Source organism: Canis lupus, chromosome 3 (genome assembly GCF_048164855.1).
Source record: "Canis lupus baileyi chromosome 3, mCanLup2.hap1, whole genome shotgun sequence".
NCBI lineage: Eukaryota > Metazoa > Chordata > Mammalia > Carnivora > Canidae > Canis > Canis lupus.
In genome coordinates this window covers 83,954,545-83,969,023 of record NC_132840.1, presented here as the reverse complement: position 1 = coordinate 83,969,023, position 14,479 = coordinate 83,954,545, and the positions used below count along the sequence as shown (strand labels likewise).

The 14,479-nt window shown below is 53.6% G+C and overlaps 1 protein-coding gene across 1 annotated transcript in view; it reads right to left on the bottom strand.

Moving 5' to 3' along the window:
• Nucleotides 1-5,970: 5,970 nt before the first annotated feature.
• BARX2 (BARX homeobox 2) overlaps nt 5,971-14,479 on the bottom strand; it is a 73,568-nt gene continuing 65,059 nt past the window's right edge. Inside the window, exon 4 of the mRNA XM_072822696.1 lies at nt 5,971-6,993. Within this exon, the coding sequence (XP_072678797.1) occupies nt 6,727-6,993 (267 nt within the window). The 3' untranslated portion in view covers nt 5,971-6,726. The remainder of the gene's footprint in view (nt 6,994-14,479) is intronic.

The following is a 14,479-nucleotide window of genomic DNA, read 5'->3' as shown; positions in this document are numbered from 1 at the left end:
TGACTATACGCCAGGGCGTGTGAGGACACCACACACAGCCCTACTACTTCCAGCAGAGCTCTGGGTGTGTGTGTGTGAGGGGCGGGGGGCGATCCAGGGGCTTGGGAAGACACGCCACCTGGAGGGAAGGCCTCACAGACCAGGAGGGCTCGGGTCAAGGCCATTGTCTACAGATCCCAAAATGGCGGGCACGCAGCCAGACGCATCTTGAGGTCCTTGGCAACCACCTTGAGCAGGTGCACGGCCCGAGCGCTCTGCTCTCAGGCAGCCGAGACAAAGGGAAGAACCCCAGACCCCTGAGTCCTGCGGGACGGATGACGCCCGTCTTGACGGACGGGGTGAATTCAAGGCAACCCTGAGCGCCCAGGTGACATTCTTGAGCTCTGGAGAGGCTGCGGCTTGGGTTTCGGTTGTTCTTGGCCTCCCCGCTGACCTAGGGCACTATTTCCTCCTCTACCCCAGGCCTCCCCACCTGCTTTAAAAAAAAAAGTTTAAAGGGTTTTGTCAGTGAATGATCTTATTCATAAAGCAGGCGTGATGACAGTTTGCAGAGCTAAATGGGCACTTAGCTGCGTGTCTAATAAATCTGCAACAAAAATAAACAGAAGGGAAGCGGGTTTGGGAAAGAAAGGAGGTCAGGTATGAAAGGAGCCTGTCACGGTGATTTACCACCACCCCCTGAGCGGGCAGCGGCCGCCCGGTCCCTCCTGGCCCCTGTCGACCTGCCTCTCTCGGCGACAGGCTGACAGAGCCGGGGGATGGGTAGGGCCTGGGGGGAGAGGCCGCGGGAGAGGCCACCGCGTCCCTGGGCAGGGGGCGGGGGACTGGGGGGGACCGGGGAGGCCGAGCCCAGATCCCAGAGGGCACCGCCGGTGCTTTCGGTCTGTCCCATCCCACCCAGGATTTGGGTGACAATCGGGGTTTAGGGGCATATGCAGGGAGAACTCGCGAACACCTGTTGTTCCAGGGCTAACCCCCCATCCCAGGTGAACAAGGGGCCTTCTTAAGATATTAACCCTGCCTCAGTGGGTCAAGCCTGGTGACACGCCGAGGGAGGCATCGTCCACAGGTCACCTTCCTTGCCCTGAAAAGAACCTTCTCGCAGGGAAGGCCAGCTGGAAATACCTCAGAAACCTAGCTGGAGGGGGGGTGGGTTGCCGGGAGGAGGGTGCTCAGCAGTTGAGCGTCTGCCTTTGGCCTAGGCAGTGACCTCAGGGTCCTGGGATCGAGTCCTGCATCGGGCTCCCTGCAGGGAGCGTGCTTCTCCCTCTGCCTGTGTCTCTGCCTCTCTCTGTCTATCTCTGTCTCTCATGAATAAATGCAATCTTTAAAAGAAAGAACGAACCGAGCTGGGGTCCCTGTGGCTCCTCCACACTCACTAGAGTAGTTTCTCTAGCAAGATTGTAGCTGACTTGCGGTGGGGCCGCGCTACCTGCCCCCTCCCTGCCCACAGCCCCCCGCCCCCAGCAGCACAGTTCTAGGCACAGGACAGATGCTCAGGAAGCACCTGTGGGTCTGAATTGGGGCTCATGCTGCTTCTGGAGGTAGAGGCCTGGAGGGCTTCCTGAGGGCAGAGGACCAGCCCACGGGCTGCCCCCTGGCCAGCTGGGGTCCCCTCTGAGGTCCCTGACGTCTTCCCCAGTCTCCCCCTCTGTGGGTAGAAAGGACGTCTAAAGCTCCTGCCCATCCCAAGGTTTCCGAGCTGGCCGCGGTCCTCAAAGCTGGGTCCCGCGGTATGCCACGACGTCCCGGCCACGGCCCCAAGAGCCGTTCCTTTAGGATGCATTCACCTCCCTCAGCCACTTCATGTCACCTCATGAATCAGGTCACACAGCTTCACCAACCCACCGCCAGCTGCCGGCTGTGATTTCGGTCTGGACATTTCAGATGTTAATTTTTGCTTTAGACTAACGTGTTTAGGCCCGTCTTCCTCCCCAACTGCCCCCTGTGACACTGCCTGTGAGCTCCTCCAGGAGAAATCTCCCGGGGGCATCCTCTTCGGAGCCCCTTCAATACTTTTTCCAAAAGGAATCGGCAAACTGGAGCGAGAGGGGGGCTTGATCCTAGGTCTGGGCTCCCGGGGAAACGAGCCCAGCATTGCTTCCCCTGGGAGAAGGGAATGTCTCCCCAGCAGCAAGGGCCTCTGGCTCTGCCCTCTGTCTTGTCTGCAAAGCGCCGGCAGCCCCAGGCCCCGGAGCCAAGGAGCGGGGCTCTAACAGGGGCCGACCACCAGGAGAGCTGCTTCAAGATCTGGGGCCTCAAGGCTTCAACGAGGGTGGGCTGTACCCACCACCCTGCTGAGAACCCAAGACCCCTGGGCCCCCAGGACAGATATCCACAGGGCCCAGGCGCATCCAGATCCTCTCGTGTACCCGCCGATGGATGGGCCTTTGGAGCCCTGAGCGCAGGAAAAGGAGCTCGGAACACAGAAACCGAAAAACAGCCTCGGGCCTTTAGGCTCTTCATAGGAAAACAGAACGAGTCCACGGTGTTCATGACAAAGGGAGCATTAAGAGGAAGAGGTGGAGAAGAATGAACAGGTTGGACTGGAGAGGAGGTGAGGTTACTAAGGAACAGGAGGAGGTGAAGGGGAGAGGAGCCCAGGCGGGTCGGGGGCAGGACCTTGTCGGCGGGGTGCGGGCCCGGCTGGGGCTGAGGCCCCTCGGAGCAGATCTGAGAGGCAGAGGGGAGGCTCAGGCCCCCCTCCCCGTGGGGGATGCGACACGAGGCCACGCGGTGCAGAAGAGCGCGGGGAAGGGGGTGAGGGGGGCGGCGGGGGGCCGATCCACGCGCAGAGCCTCAGCAGCTCCTCAGGGCTTCAGGCAAACAGAAGCCGAAACTCAGCGCACAGAAATCCTGAGAAACAAGTTTGCTTTTTCTGTTTGTTCGTTTCTGGTTGCAAAGCACATTTCGACCCTGGAACCCAGTCGTTCCTGCCGCTCAGAGATCCTTCGGACGTGATAGGGGGTCCGATTCCGGCGGCACCTACAGAAGATGGCCTGAGGGTCAGCCGGCGACCCGGGGGCCGGCCCGGGCAGGACAGGGACGGGGGGGGGGGTGCGGGTACCCCCTTGGGACGCGCTGCAATCTGGTCCTGCAAGGGCCCTGCGCGATTTCTGCTGAGTGGACAGCGCGTGACCCGGCTGACGGAGCACAGCCCACTGAGGAAGGCGCCTCCTAGGCCCGGCCCAGGCCGTGGGGCAAGGCCGGGTGGCAGGGAGTTGAAAGGTCGTGCAGAGGGCAGGGAACTGGAAGCTTCTGAGGAAGGGGACAGGGGCTCATGGAGGGCCCCAGACCCCTTCGCTAGGACAGCTCTGGAACGCACTAGTCTGAGAAAAACTTCGAACCGGCCTAGTGAGGGCTGGTGGCTGATGGATCTGTTGAGACTGGTCTGAGGACTACAGGCTCACAGCCGCAGCCCTGTCTGGCTATTGTTTGAGTCAAGCGAGGGCTGAGTGTTGTGTCTCAACCAACCCTCAGCAAATCAGAGGACCCGGCGACCCGGAACACAAGCCCAGGGTTAGGCTCGCACACTTGGACCCGTCCCGTGTCGAGAACCTGCTCCAGAGATCCTTGCTCTCTAACGTGGACAATGCAGGGGGTGGGAGCAGAGGCGGTGGCTCACGGTGGCCTCACCTTCTGCAGCCAGGAACGCCCTACCCCATCCCAGTCCCAGCATAGGACACAGCTGACCTGTGGGGCACCCTGATGCTGCAAGCCCCCCACCCCCAGCACCTCAGCTCCTCGAGGGGAACAATGTGCTACTGCTAACCCTGAAGGTCCCGGCTGGGAATCTGGCCCCCAGCTTGGTTCCCGGCAAGGCTCCTGACCCGGGGACAGACAGCTTAACCCCTCCCTGGTTAACAGGCGTCCTATAAAACTGGAAGAAACAGTCCACTTCGTGGCCCGAGGGGGCGGCATCTGCTCAAAGTGCTTGTAAACTCATTCCCCAGGCCCAGAGCAGAGACGCTGCAGAAAAACAAACAAAACAAAAAGCCGAGGTCTCCCGGCTTCCTTGCACAGGCAGGTGGCTTCGGCTCTCTCCCTTCTCCGGGAAAACTGCAGAAAGCGTCAGGTGACCAGACCCTCCAAGAGGACCCCGAACCCTCACGGGCTCGCCACCCTGGAGGCCAGGCAAGGGAGAGGATGCCTTTGAGTAGCAAGGCCCACGAGGTGGAGGACTCTGGGGGAGCCACGGTCCAGAGGCAGGCCTCATGCGAAGCCGCCGAGAGCGAGCAGGCCGGGCTCCGTGCGGGGAAAGCTGGAGGTCAGAGGTCGCTGGACAGCCCCGCTCCGGGCTGCACTGAGCACGGCCTCCTGTTCACACCCCAGACACCTCGAGGAGCTGGGTGTCCGGGCACCATCAGGCGTCCTGGGAAGCGGAGGGCAAAGGGGAAGGTGGAGGAAGAGCAGGCCAAGGCCCCACGGAGCTGAGGCCAGAGGCCAAGCCCAGGGCTCCTGAGCGGAGGTGACCTCGGGCTCAGAGCTCCCGACGCAGAAGGAGAGACCGTCCACTGAAATACCTCCGACCCCTAGAAACAACAGTGATGACAGGCCACGACACCGGGCCGGAGTCAGGCTCAGGAACACCTTGTGCGCACGTGTGTCCGAGCGACAACAGTCACCATTGGGGACACCTCCGGGAAGGACAGCAGAGCCCACGACAAGACGAGAAAACCACCCGGGGAAGCAGCAACCACAGGCCGAATCCCTCTGGGCCGGGCTCAGCGGGACACAGCAGTCGCCCAGGAGCGGGACCAGTCGGTCGCCAGCGGGACCCACCTGTGGCTGGGGGTGGGCTCCGGCTCCTGGGACCCGCCTGTAGGGCTGTCCCCGGGGGGCAGGGGGGCTCGAGGCGCCGCACCGGAGCCTCACCCGCGGCCTTGCACACTCCTGAGCGGCGGGACGACGCTTGCTTTCCCCTGAGCTCAGCAGCGACGGGGAGGCCTTGCGAGGCGCGCCACCGCTGCGGCCACCCCGGGTGAGCGTCCAGGCCATGACTTGGTCTGTTCTCCAGGGCTAGCAACCGGCTTTGCCCCGGGGTCCAGGCCACAGTGGGAGCCGGTCGGTGGCCCCCGAGCCCACAACCAGGTAGTTTGCTGGGTGATCGCTCACAGTCTCACAGTCGGCGGGTGGGCGCTGTGCCTTGCAGGACATCGCGGGGATGCTGGCAAAGGGGGCCTCGGTGGGACCCGGGCCCTGGGCCAGCGGGCACGACACGGCGCAGTCAGAGTTCTTGCTTCGGCGAGTCCGGAGCCCACCTCTTTCCTGGTCTTACTGAAAGGACATGGTTTTAAATTTAAAATCGCAGGGGCACCTGGGCGGTCAGGAGTTGAGCACCTGCCTTCAGTCCAGGGTGTGATCCCCGGGGTCCCGGGATCGAGTCCCGCATCGGGCTCCCTGCAGGGAGTCTGCTTCTCCCTCTGCCTGTGTCTCTGCCTCTCTCTATCTCTGTCATGAATAAATAAAATCTTTTAAAAAATAAATAAATAAAATTGCAGAGCACATCTAGCCAAGCGGCTCTCAAATCTTTTGTTCAGAGTTGCAGAGCCCATCATCCAAATGCATACTTAACAAAGAAAGAAAAGCAAGAAACCCATAAAAATGGTTAGTCCTGCGGGATGGGGGAGAGGAGGGGGAGGGAAGGCACGAGGCGGGGGGGGGGGGGGGCGCGGATGCAAGACTTCTTTTTGTTTTGGACTTTGGAAGCACATAACATCTATTATGTCTTCAAAAAAGTAAAGCAGTTTTTCAAGCTGGAAGCCCACGATGTAAAGTGGCTGAGAGCAGAGCTGCTTTGGCAGAAGGCGGTGGGAGGGGTGGTGGGCAGAGACCAAGCTCTTATTTTATAGCAGGGGTGGGGGGGGGGATGTAAGCCCAGGGAGCCCGGCTACCTCTCCGGCCCTTTCTTTCCATAAGATGTATTCAGAAAGGGCTAAATATACTCTCCAGAAGACACGAAACAGCCAATCCTTTTGAAAGATTTATTTTTAATTAAAAAATAAAAGTTATCTTAACATGTCTGCTTTGCAGCTTCAGAGATGGCAACTCAATAAAGCAAGAAAAACCAGGCTTCTCAGTTCTCGGGTCACCTGTCTTATAGTGGGTACAAAGGCACACGTGTCTTCAAACAAACTTTATTCAGGAACAATTCTAGTAACTCAGAACGCCCTTCCCTCAACTCTTCTTTGCCCACCCTCACCGGCCCCAACCTCCCCATCCTCCCACCCCCAGGAAAAAAAAAAAAAAAAAAAAACAACCAAAAAACATTAAATTCTCTTTTAGAACTACTAAATAAGTGCTGAGTCAGCAAGGAAGCCAGGCCCGCTGCCCAAGCTCCTCCACGATCTCTCTGCTGCGATGCCTGGCTGCCCAGAGGCTGGCAGGGAGAGGGCCTGGCAGTCCTCCGCCACCCCAGCGCCAGAGTGAGCCCTGCAGCCCTCACCTGGGGGTGGAGGTGGGGCAGGCAGTTCCAAGGCACTGTCTCCCTTCATCAAGGGCATCTCGTGGCTAAAGCAGCCTTTTGGGAAGAGAAAGGCCTGTAAGGCAAGCAAAAGTCTTCGTCAAAAGCTTGGGATGAAACCACTGAGCACCCAGGGAGATGCTCGTCTCTTCTCCCGGAGTTTGCCAGGCTTTGGGAAGCAGATCTCTTTCTAGCCTCCCTGACTCCCCTCTTTTCATTTCCTCCCCGTCTCCCCCTTCCCTCCCCCACAAAGAGTTTTTATTTTAGCTTGATGGTGGGGGTTCCGAAGAGGCTACTGGCAACTCCTGGGGCTGGCTGGGGGGCTCTACTCCGTCCACGGGGACATCGCATGCTTTTGGTTCCTGGGCATCACAGAGCTCCTCCTGTCCCTGGGAGGGTGCGAGGCGCTCCTGGCTCTGGGCCTGGCTGTTCATCTTCTCCTCAGCCTCAATCTCTTCCGATGTGGGGATGGAGTTCTTCTTGGGGCGACCTTTGGGTTTTGTGGGTGCTTCCTGTCCACCTTTCAGAACCTGTGTGGGAGGAAAAAGCATCCTTAAATGCAAGAAATACTGTCCTCCCTCTACTTTGCCATGCAACAGCGTCTAGGTCATTCCTTCCCAGCAGTGAGGGTCTGCAAGAAGTACTTTCAACCCGGCACTTCTAGAGTATAAAGACATCGTCATTCTTTATTATGATTATGATTTTAGAGCGACATTTTTTTTAGGATTTTATTCACTATTTCCGTGAGGGAAAGAAAGAGAGTGAGTGAGCATGAGTGGGGGGAGGGACAGAGGGAGAAACAGACTCCCCCGCCGAGCAGGGAGCCCACCATGGGCCTCGACCCCAGGATCATGACCTGAGCCGAAGGCAGACACTTCACTGACGGAGCCACCCAGGCGCCCCAAGACATCTTCATTCTTTAAATATTCAATGCACTTTCAGTAAGCCTCACATATTTTGGCTTTAAATAAGATGACCACAAACATATTTTTAAAAATCCAACTTCAACAGTAAGGAAGGAAGTAAAATTAAAATATGAATGTAGTATCTATCAAGTTGACAAGTTAAAGAGAACATATTTGTAGCAAGCAGGAAAATACATACTCTAGTGTGGACGTGTAATCGGTACAACCTTCTGAAAAGGCAATCTGAGAATTCAGTTCAGACAACCCTGTTGGCCGTGTCAGGATCATGGATGATTTTTACTTTTTTTTTCTTTTTTTTTAATATTTTATTTATTTATTCAGGAGAGACACAGAGAGTGAGAGAGGCAGAGACACAGGCAGAGGGAGAAGCAGGCTCCGCTCAGGGAGCCCAACGTGGAACTCCATCCCAGGTCTCCAGGATCACGCCCCGGGCTGCAGGCGGCACTAAATAGCTGAGCCACCCGGGCTGCCCTTACTTTTTTTTCTTTATGCATTTTCGCATTGTCTAATTTTTTAGTACAATGATCACATATACGTTATTTCCGGAATCAGAAAAAAAAAAATGTTACAAGAAATATACAAGTGAATCGCTCAAAGCCGTAGTAGAGACATAGAACGTTCCAGCTAGCTTTGACAGGAGAATAACTCAATTAAATTCTCACTCTGCTACTTAATCAGCTTTGTCTCTGGGAGAGTTCTTTAAAGGCTGAGCCTCAGTTTCCTCATCTACAAAACAGAGATAATAATACCTCTTCACGGCCCAGAACAGGCCTCCCACCTTCCTCACCTGGTTAACTCAGCTTAGTGAATGCTTCTTCTCCTGGGAGCCTTCCTTGACCTCCCAAGACTACAGTCAAAGGCCCTCCACCGGGTAGGCTGTGAGCTCTTACACTTCCCCCATCGACACACTTTTCATAAACCACAGTCACCGCCTGTTTACTGGCCTGTCCTTCCCACTCAGCCCCTGCACACAGCAGGCATCCAATAACTGGTGTTGAACAATGAGCCTTTCCCTCCAGAAGGATATAAAGCAAGAGAAATAACAGTGCCCCAAATAGCCTTTGTGGATCTCAAAGGACTTGCACATTGATTACCCCAGTGTGTGACATCCACAGGAATACCATGACATACAAAGGGAGAACTTTAAAAATATGCATTATGTATTGCTTTAGAATGTAACAGACAGGCCCTTCTTCCATTGGCTCTGAACTCTGGGCTGGTGTAGCTGCTGATTTTCCGGGCAGCTCGTAAGAAGAGCCTCAGGAGAACCTGGATTGGCACAGATCATTGGGAGTGAAACACATTTTTTGCTAGTTACACAACTAGCTGAGTCTTCTTGTCCGTAGTCGAACACAGGTTCCTTGAGGATAAACCCTCCATCTATCCCTTGCTTCGTGCTCCAGACAAATAACCTAGGACCAGCTCGACGCAGGCACTCAATACTTACTCTCTTTCCTTTGAGAGAAGCACAGGACCTCCAGGTGTTGAATTATAAGAATGAATGTAGTGACTCAATAAGCTGTAAGTTCCTTTTATCAAACAGCTTTACTGAGATACAATTCACATGCCATACACAGCATCCACTCAGTGACAATCTGGTGATTTTTAGAACAGTCAGAATTGTACGACCATCACCAGATTCCAACTTTAGAACATCACCCCCGAAAAGAAACCCAACACCCATTTACAGCGGCCCCGTATTTCTCCCCAGCCCCTGCCCCCCAACCCTAGGCAACCACTAACCTGCCTTCTGTCTCTACAAATTTGCCTACTCAGGACATTTCATATGACTTGAGTCACACAGTACGTCATTCTCTGAGACTGGCTTCTTTTCACTCAGCATAATGCTTTCAAGGGTCATCCATGCCATAGCCTTTATCAATATTTCAATTCCCTTTTATGGCCAACTAATATCCTTTATAGGAATATACCGCATGCCATTCACCCATTCATCAGTCGATAGATACTTGGGTTGCTTCTACCTCATGGCTTTTGTGAATAGTGCTGCTATGAAGACGAATATAGAAGCATCTGTTCACTTCTTTGGGGTGGATCCCTACAAGTGGAGTTACTGGGCCGTATGGTAACTCTGTGTTTTTCTTGAGGAACTTCCAGACTGTTTTCCAACGTGATTTCACCACGTTCCAATGAGCAGTTTATGAGGGTTCCAGTTCTCCGGAACCTCAGCAATACCTGATGACTTGCTTTGCTGACTACAGCCATGCTAGTGGGTAGACCGTGCTATCCCACGTCTGTGAGTTGCATTTCCCTGATGACTAAGGGAGATGGGCATCTTTTCCTGTGTTTATGGGCCAGCCATACGTCTTCTTTAGACAGATGCCTATTCAAATCCTTCGCCCATTTGAAAATTTGGTTGTCTTTTAATTACCGAGCTGTAAGGGCTTTTTATACACGTTCTGGATACAAGTCCACTATCAGATGCAAGATTAGCCAAGGTGTTCTCCCATTCTGTGCATTGCATTGTCTGTGCACCTTCTTGGTGATGTCCTTCACAGCACAAAGCTTCTTAGGTGTGAGGAAGTCCACTTTATTTTCTCTTTCCTTGCCCCTGCTTTTGGTGTGCTTGAAGGATCTTGCCAAATCCAAGGCTGTGAATATTTACTCTTGAATTTTCTTCTAAGACTTTTACAGTTTTAGCTTTTACATTTAGGTCCATGGTTCACTTTGAGTTATTTTTTTGTATAAGGTGTGAGGAAACACATAAGTTCTCAATAAACACCTCGTTTTAGCTGGGAATCTACTCAGCCACTGCACTTTCCATGCACACAGCTAACGCACCAATACGAAGGGGACCTAACGAGGTACGGATGCTGACAGGATCCACCTCTGGGGAGAAGGCGTCCCTGTATTCCTTTTCACATAAGTCAGCATCTGATTTTTATTCCACTCTGAGTGCAGGCTGTTGAAAGTGCCCAGATGTGCCAAGACGGAGTTTACGTGTTGAAAGCCGCTCCACTTGGTATGAAAGAGGTTATACAAAATTAAGTTGCCCCATATAGTAATCAAGTTAAAAAAGGGCAGGTCTAAGGAAGCCACCTAATTGGCAAAAGAAAGTCCAGCCCAGCAATTAGAGAACACCACCCACACAGCTTGGATAGACCCCACCTGGCTGTTTTCCTACCGCATGAAAAAAAAAAAAAAAAAGAAAAGAAAAGAAAAACAATCAGACCATTTTCTAAATGGAATAAAACATTCCAGCGCGAGCAATAATTAGGAGATAACTACGCTCTTGGCTGTTTCCCGCACTCGACCTCTGGCCCCTTGCCTCCCAGCACACCTGAGACATGCAATTATCTCACACCGTCCCATGCCAGGAGCTGCGCATTCTCATGCACCCCGTGCCCCCACCCCCTGGGATCCCTCCTTCCAAATTATTCCTAAAGCCAATTTAGTCCCCCTTGGTCGGGGGAGTCCAGACATCCCACCGCACCTGAGGTCATCCACCTCTCGGAAAAACAGCTCGATACCACCTGCTTACACTAGCTGTGCTGGCTGCCAACCGCAGCTCCCCTCCTCCCCCCAAAACACTTACACTAGGTATTCAAATGCTCTGCTGCTAAAGATGTCAGGACAGGCCTGCTTCCTTCCCAAGGTGCTCTGGTGGGCGACGGGCAGTTTGAGAGCAGAGCACGGAAAGGCAGTGCAGGGAGGGACCTCCTGCCTCCCCCATTGCTCAGACTGGAAACCGAGCAGGCGCAGGTAGTCGGTCTGTCACAGCCAAAGAGGAGGCCAAGGTCAGGGCTGAGTTTGAACACAAAACCCTGCCCACCCGAGTCCAATGCTCTTACCAATAGCTCATGGTGCATAATGAGCGAGAGGGACGTAAGATGTGCTGCTGTCGTTCCTGACTTTGACATGTATCTGCAGACCCTGTGACCCCATGACCCTGTGTCACGGCCTCCTGAACTGCAGGGCTTCCTGCCCCTTTGCCTCTGCCTTCACCGGCAGCTCTCTGCAGCAGGGAGACTCTGACACACTGATGACCATTTCCATGAAGCTAAAAAGCATGTGTGGATTCTCCAGCACAGACCCCTTCCCGTCCAGCCTGAAGATGCAACGCGACCTCAGAGGGGGCCCCGTGCTACGGCTCTGGGTGGGAGCAGGCCCGGCAGGTGCAGAACAAGAAAGAGCAAACAGCCAGGGTCCCTCGCATCCAGAAGAAAGGTTCAGGGCCCCAGCAGCCCGCAGAATTCATTTTCGGCCTATGTTTTCCGGCCTCCAAAAGTGTGGGTTCTCTGGAGACATGGGTTACATGGCTAGGTCAATAATAATAATAATAATAATAATAATAATAATGAAGAAGGAGGAGGAGGAGGAAGAGAGGATGGCAGCTAACATTTCTCAGCTGCACACTGCAGCGAGCACTGCTGTCAGGCTTTTACAGGGATGAGCTAATACAGGACCACGACCCTACAGGGAACAGAGGTCCTGGGCATCTTACTCATGAGGAAACAGGCCCACAGAGGTTAAGTAACCTGCTCCAGATCACACAGAAAGCAACCAGCAGCCGCTTCATGGAACTGTCGACTGTCTGGAGACTCGCAGCAGAAGAGGATGGTGGTGTGTGGTCTGCGGCCCACCCAAGTCTGTGACCGGGAAGCTGGGACCCACGGGGATCCTCTCGCAGAGTGGTGTCTGAGAGCTGAAAGAGATCCCTGAATGCTGAGGCGCGTTCAGCCTGTTGCGAAACACCCTGGGTCCTCCCGGAACCCGGGCCGAACAGAAATGCAAGAGGGGGTGAGCGTCCCACCTCATGTGCAAGACGAAATTTACCCAACCCGCTATAGGTTACACACGCTGACCGGTAAAAACTAGTCAGAGATGCTATCTGGCCTCTGGCAGCGCTCTCCTTGGCCACCGTGGGAGGAACTCTTGAGAATCAAGTGCTAATCTTTTTCCAGTTCCAATTAGGTTACTAGCCTTGAGACATCTTTATTACCCAATTAGCTTTTTCTTTTCCTCCCAGTACTTGAAGAGATAGCCTTGAAAGAGTTCTAGCAGGAAAACATATGAGGCAATCGGGATCCCAACAATGCCCCGCTGTTCTGGGGGAGTCAGAAGGGGGGCCCACAACGGAAGCACCCCTGAGCTCCGGCCCTTCAGAGGTAGTTCCAGTGCCCCAGATGCTCCCGCCCGGGACACCCTTGCCACCTGTGCTCGCCACACTCCTATTCGGTCCACCAAAACCAGTTCCGACGGCACCTCTTCCAGGAAGCCCTCCCTTTCTCTACCCTGGTTCTGAACCCAGGAAACCCCATCTGGCCCGGATTGCTCTGAACACTTACTAGTTCCACAGGTCGGCCTCCTCCCACTTGACGGGAGTACTTTTTTCTAATTTTATTTTGTAGTGGACGGGCTCGTGACTTATCGTGGCGTCTCCGCGGCCTGGTGCTCCATTCATAAGCTCAAGATGCAACTGCTGGAGTGAACGCAGAGCTCGGCGCTCCTGCCTCCGAAGGGGGCTGAATGTGGCCGGCCTGTGGCATGCTCTCTGGGCGTAAATCTGCTAAGTTGCTCCCATTTTGCTTTACGTGACATGGATGACCCTCCACAACCAGCTCACGCCTGTGCCAGCCGCGCGGCGGCTGGTGAACAACAAGTGACGTCAGAGGCCAAGGCACACGCTCGTCCCACAGGCATCGGGCGGTGCTGGCAGGGATGGCAAGCCTTCAGTTCGTTGATCATCTGACTCACGAAGAGATTGCTGATAACCAATTTCAACAATGCCTCTGCCACTCAGGAGACACTGATTTCGATGATGATGATTGACGAGGAAGGAGGTGGGTGGCGGACTTGCCCAAAATCAGCCAGGGAGGGACAGGCATGGGAACTCGGCCCAGAGCTTCTGACTCCCAGATCTGGTTCTTTCCGAGATCAGCTCCCCGGGAGGTTTCTGCCATCATGTTCATGCGTCTCAGCAATCCTCGAGGTGTTGGAATGACTACGTATTTAATCGAATCCCATTTATCCCTCAATTTCTCCCTGTACCCTTCTCAAATACCCGATAATCATAATTCACCATCATGTGCTCCCTGGCTGCTTTCTGGACCTTGATCCTCCAACGAGATCACAAAAGCAGTGGACGCAGGCTTGTATCTTATTTCATCACTTCCTACCGTGCCTGGGATGAGGCACAGTTCGCAAGAGACGCTAACACACATCTGTGGATTCATCCAGCATATGTGTGTTTGTACTGACATCTCAGCCCCACTCTGCGCGCCCTCCGGGAGCCATGCCGCCTGCACCTGAACATCCTTCCCGCGCAGGCCCAGGTCCCCAAAGAGGAAGTGATGAGATTTTCCCAGGAATTCCCTTCCGGGAACATAATAAATGCTGCCCTGTTGGCTTTCTAAAAAAAATAAAATAAAATAAAATAAAAATTTCCCCAGTAATATTAATTTACAATGTATTTATTTTTCTCATCGTTAGCAGGCAATGGCAAAAATGAAAGTTTTCAGAAAAAAAAAATTATTGGACAAAAGCACAAAGTTGAGAAAATGGCTCAGTATCTACTAGTTATTACAAATATCTATTAACTTACCACTTTCCCAAAACTAGGGGCGGGAGATGAACCTCAGTTTTAGTCATTGTTTAAAAAAAAACAAAACGAAACCAAAAAAACCCCATCATATTCCAGCCCCTGAACACCAGGAAAAAATGGCTTGGGACCAGATGGGTCTGCCAATGAGACTGTCACCCAAGCAGGCCTGGCCCGCCTGGTCCACACCAGTGAGGCACAGGTTCACAGGATACCTGGTCTCTCAAGAGAACAGGCCGCTTTCTACCCTCTTTTCCCAGCTCACCCCTTTTCTCTGGGCTTTGACCTTTTCCCCTATGGTTTACAAAACTGTCAATGAAACACTCAGCTACTTTGGGAAATTTGGATTTAACAGATTTTTCAAATTTGCTCTTTTAAAAAAAAAAGAATGATGATGAAGCGGAGTCTGTCAAATTTGGAGACATATATTTGGGGTTTTTTGGTTAGAGAGATGTTTATGCTAATAGGTCCGTTTAGAAACCAAAGATGGAATGATTCATTAGCTGGGTAGGGAAGCAGTGTTAGGGAAGC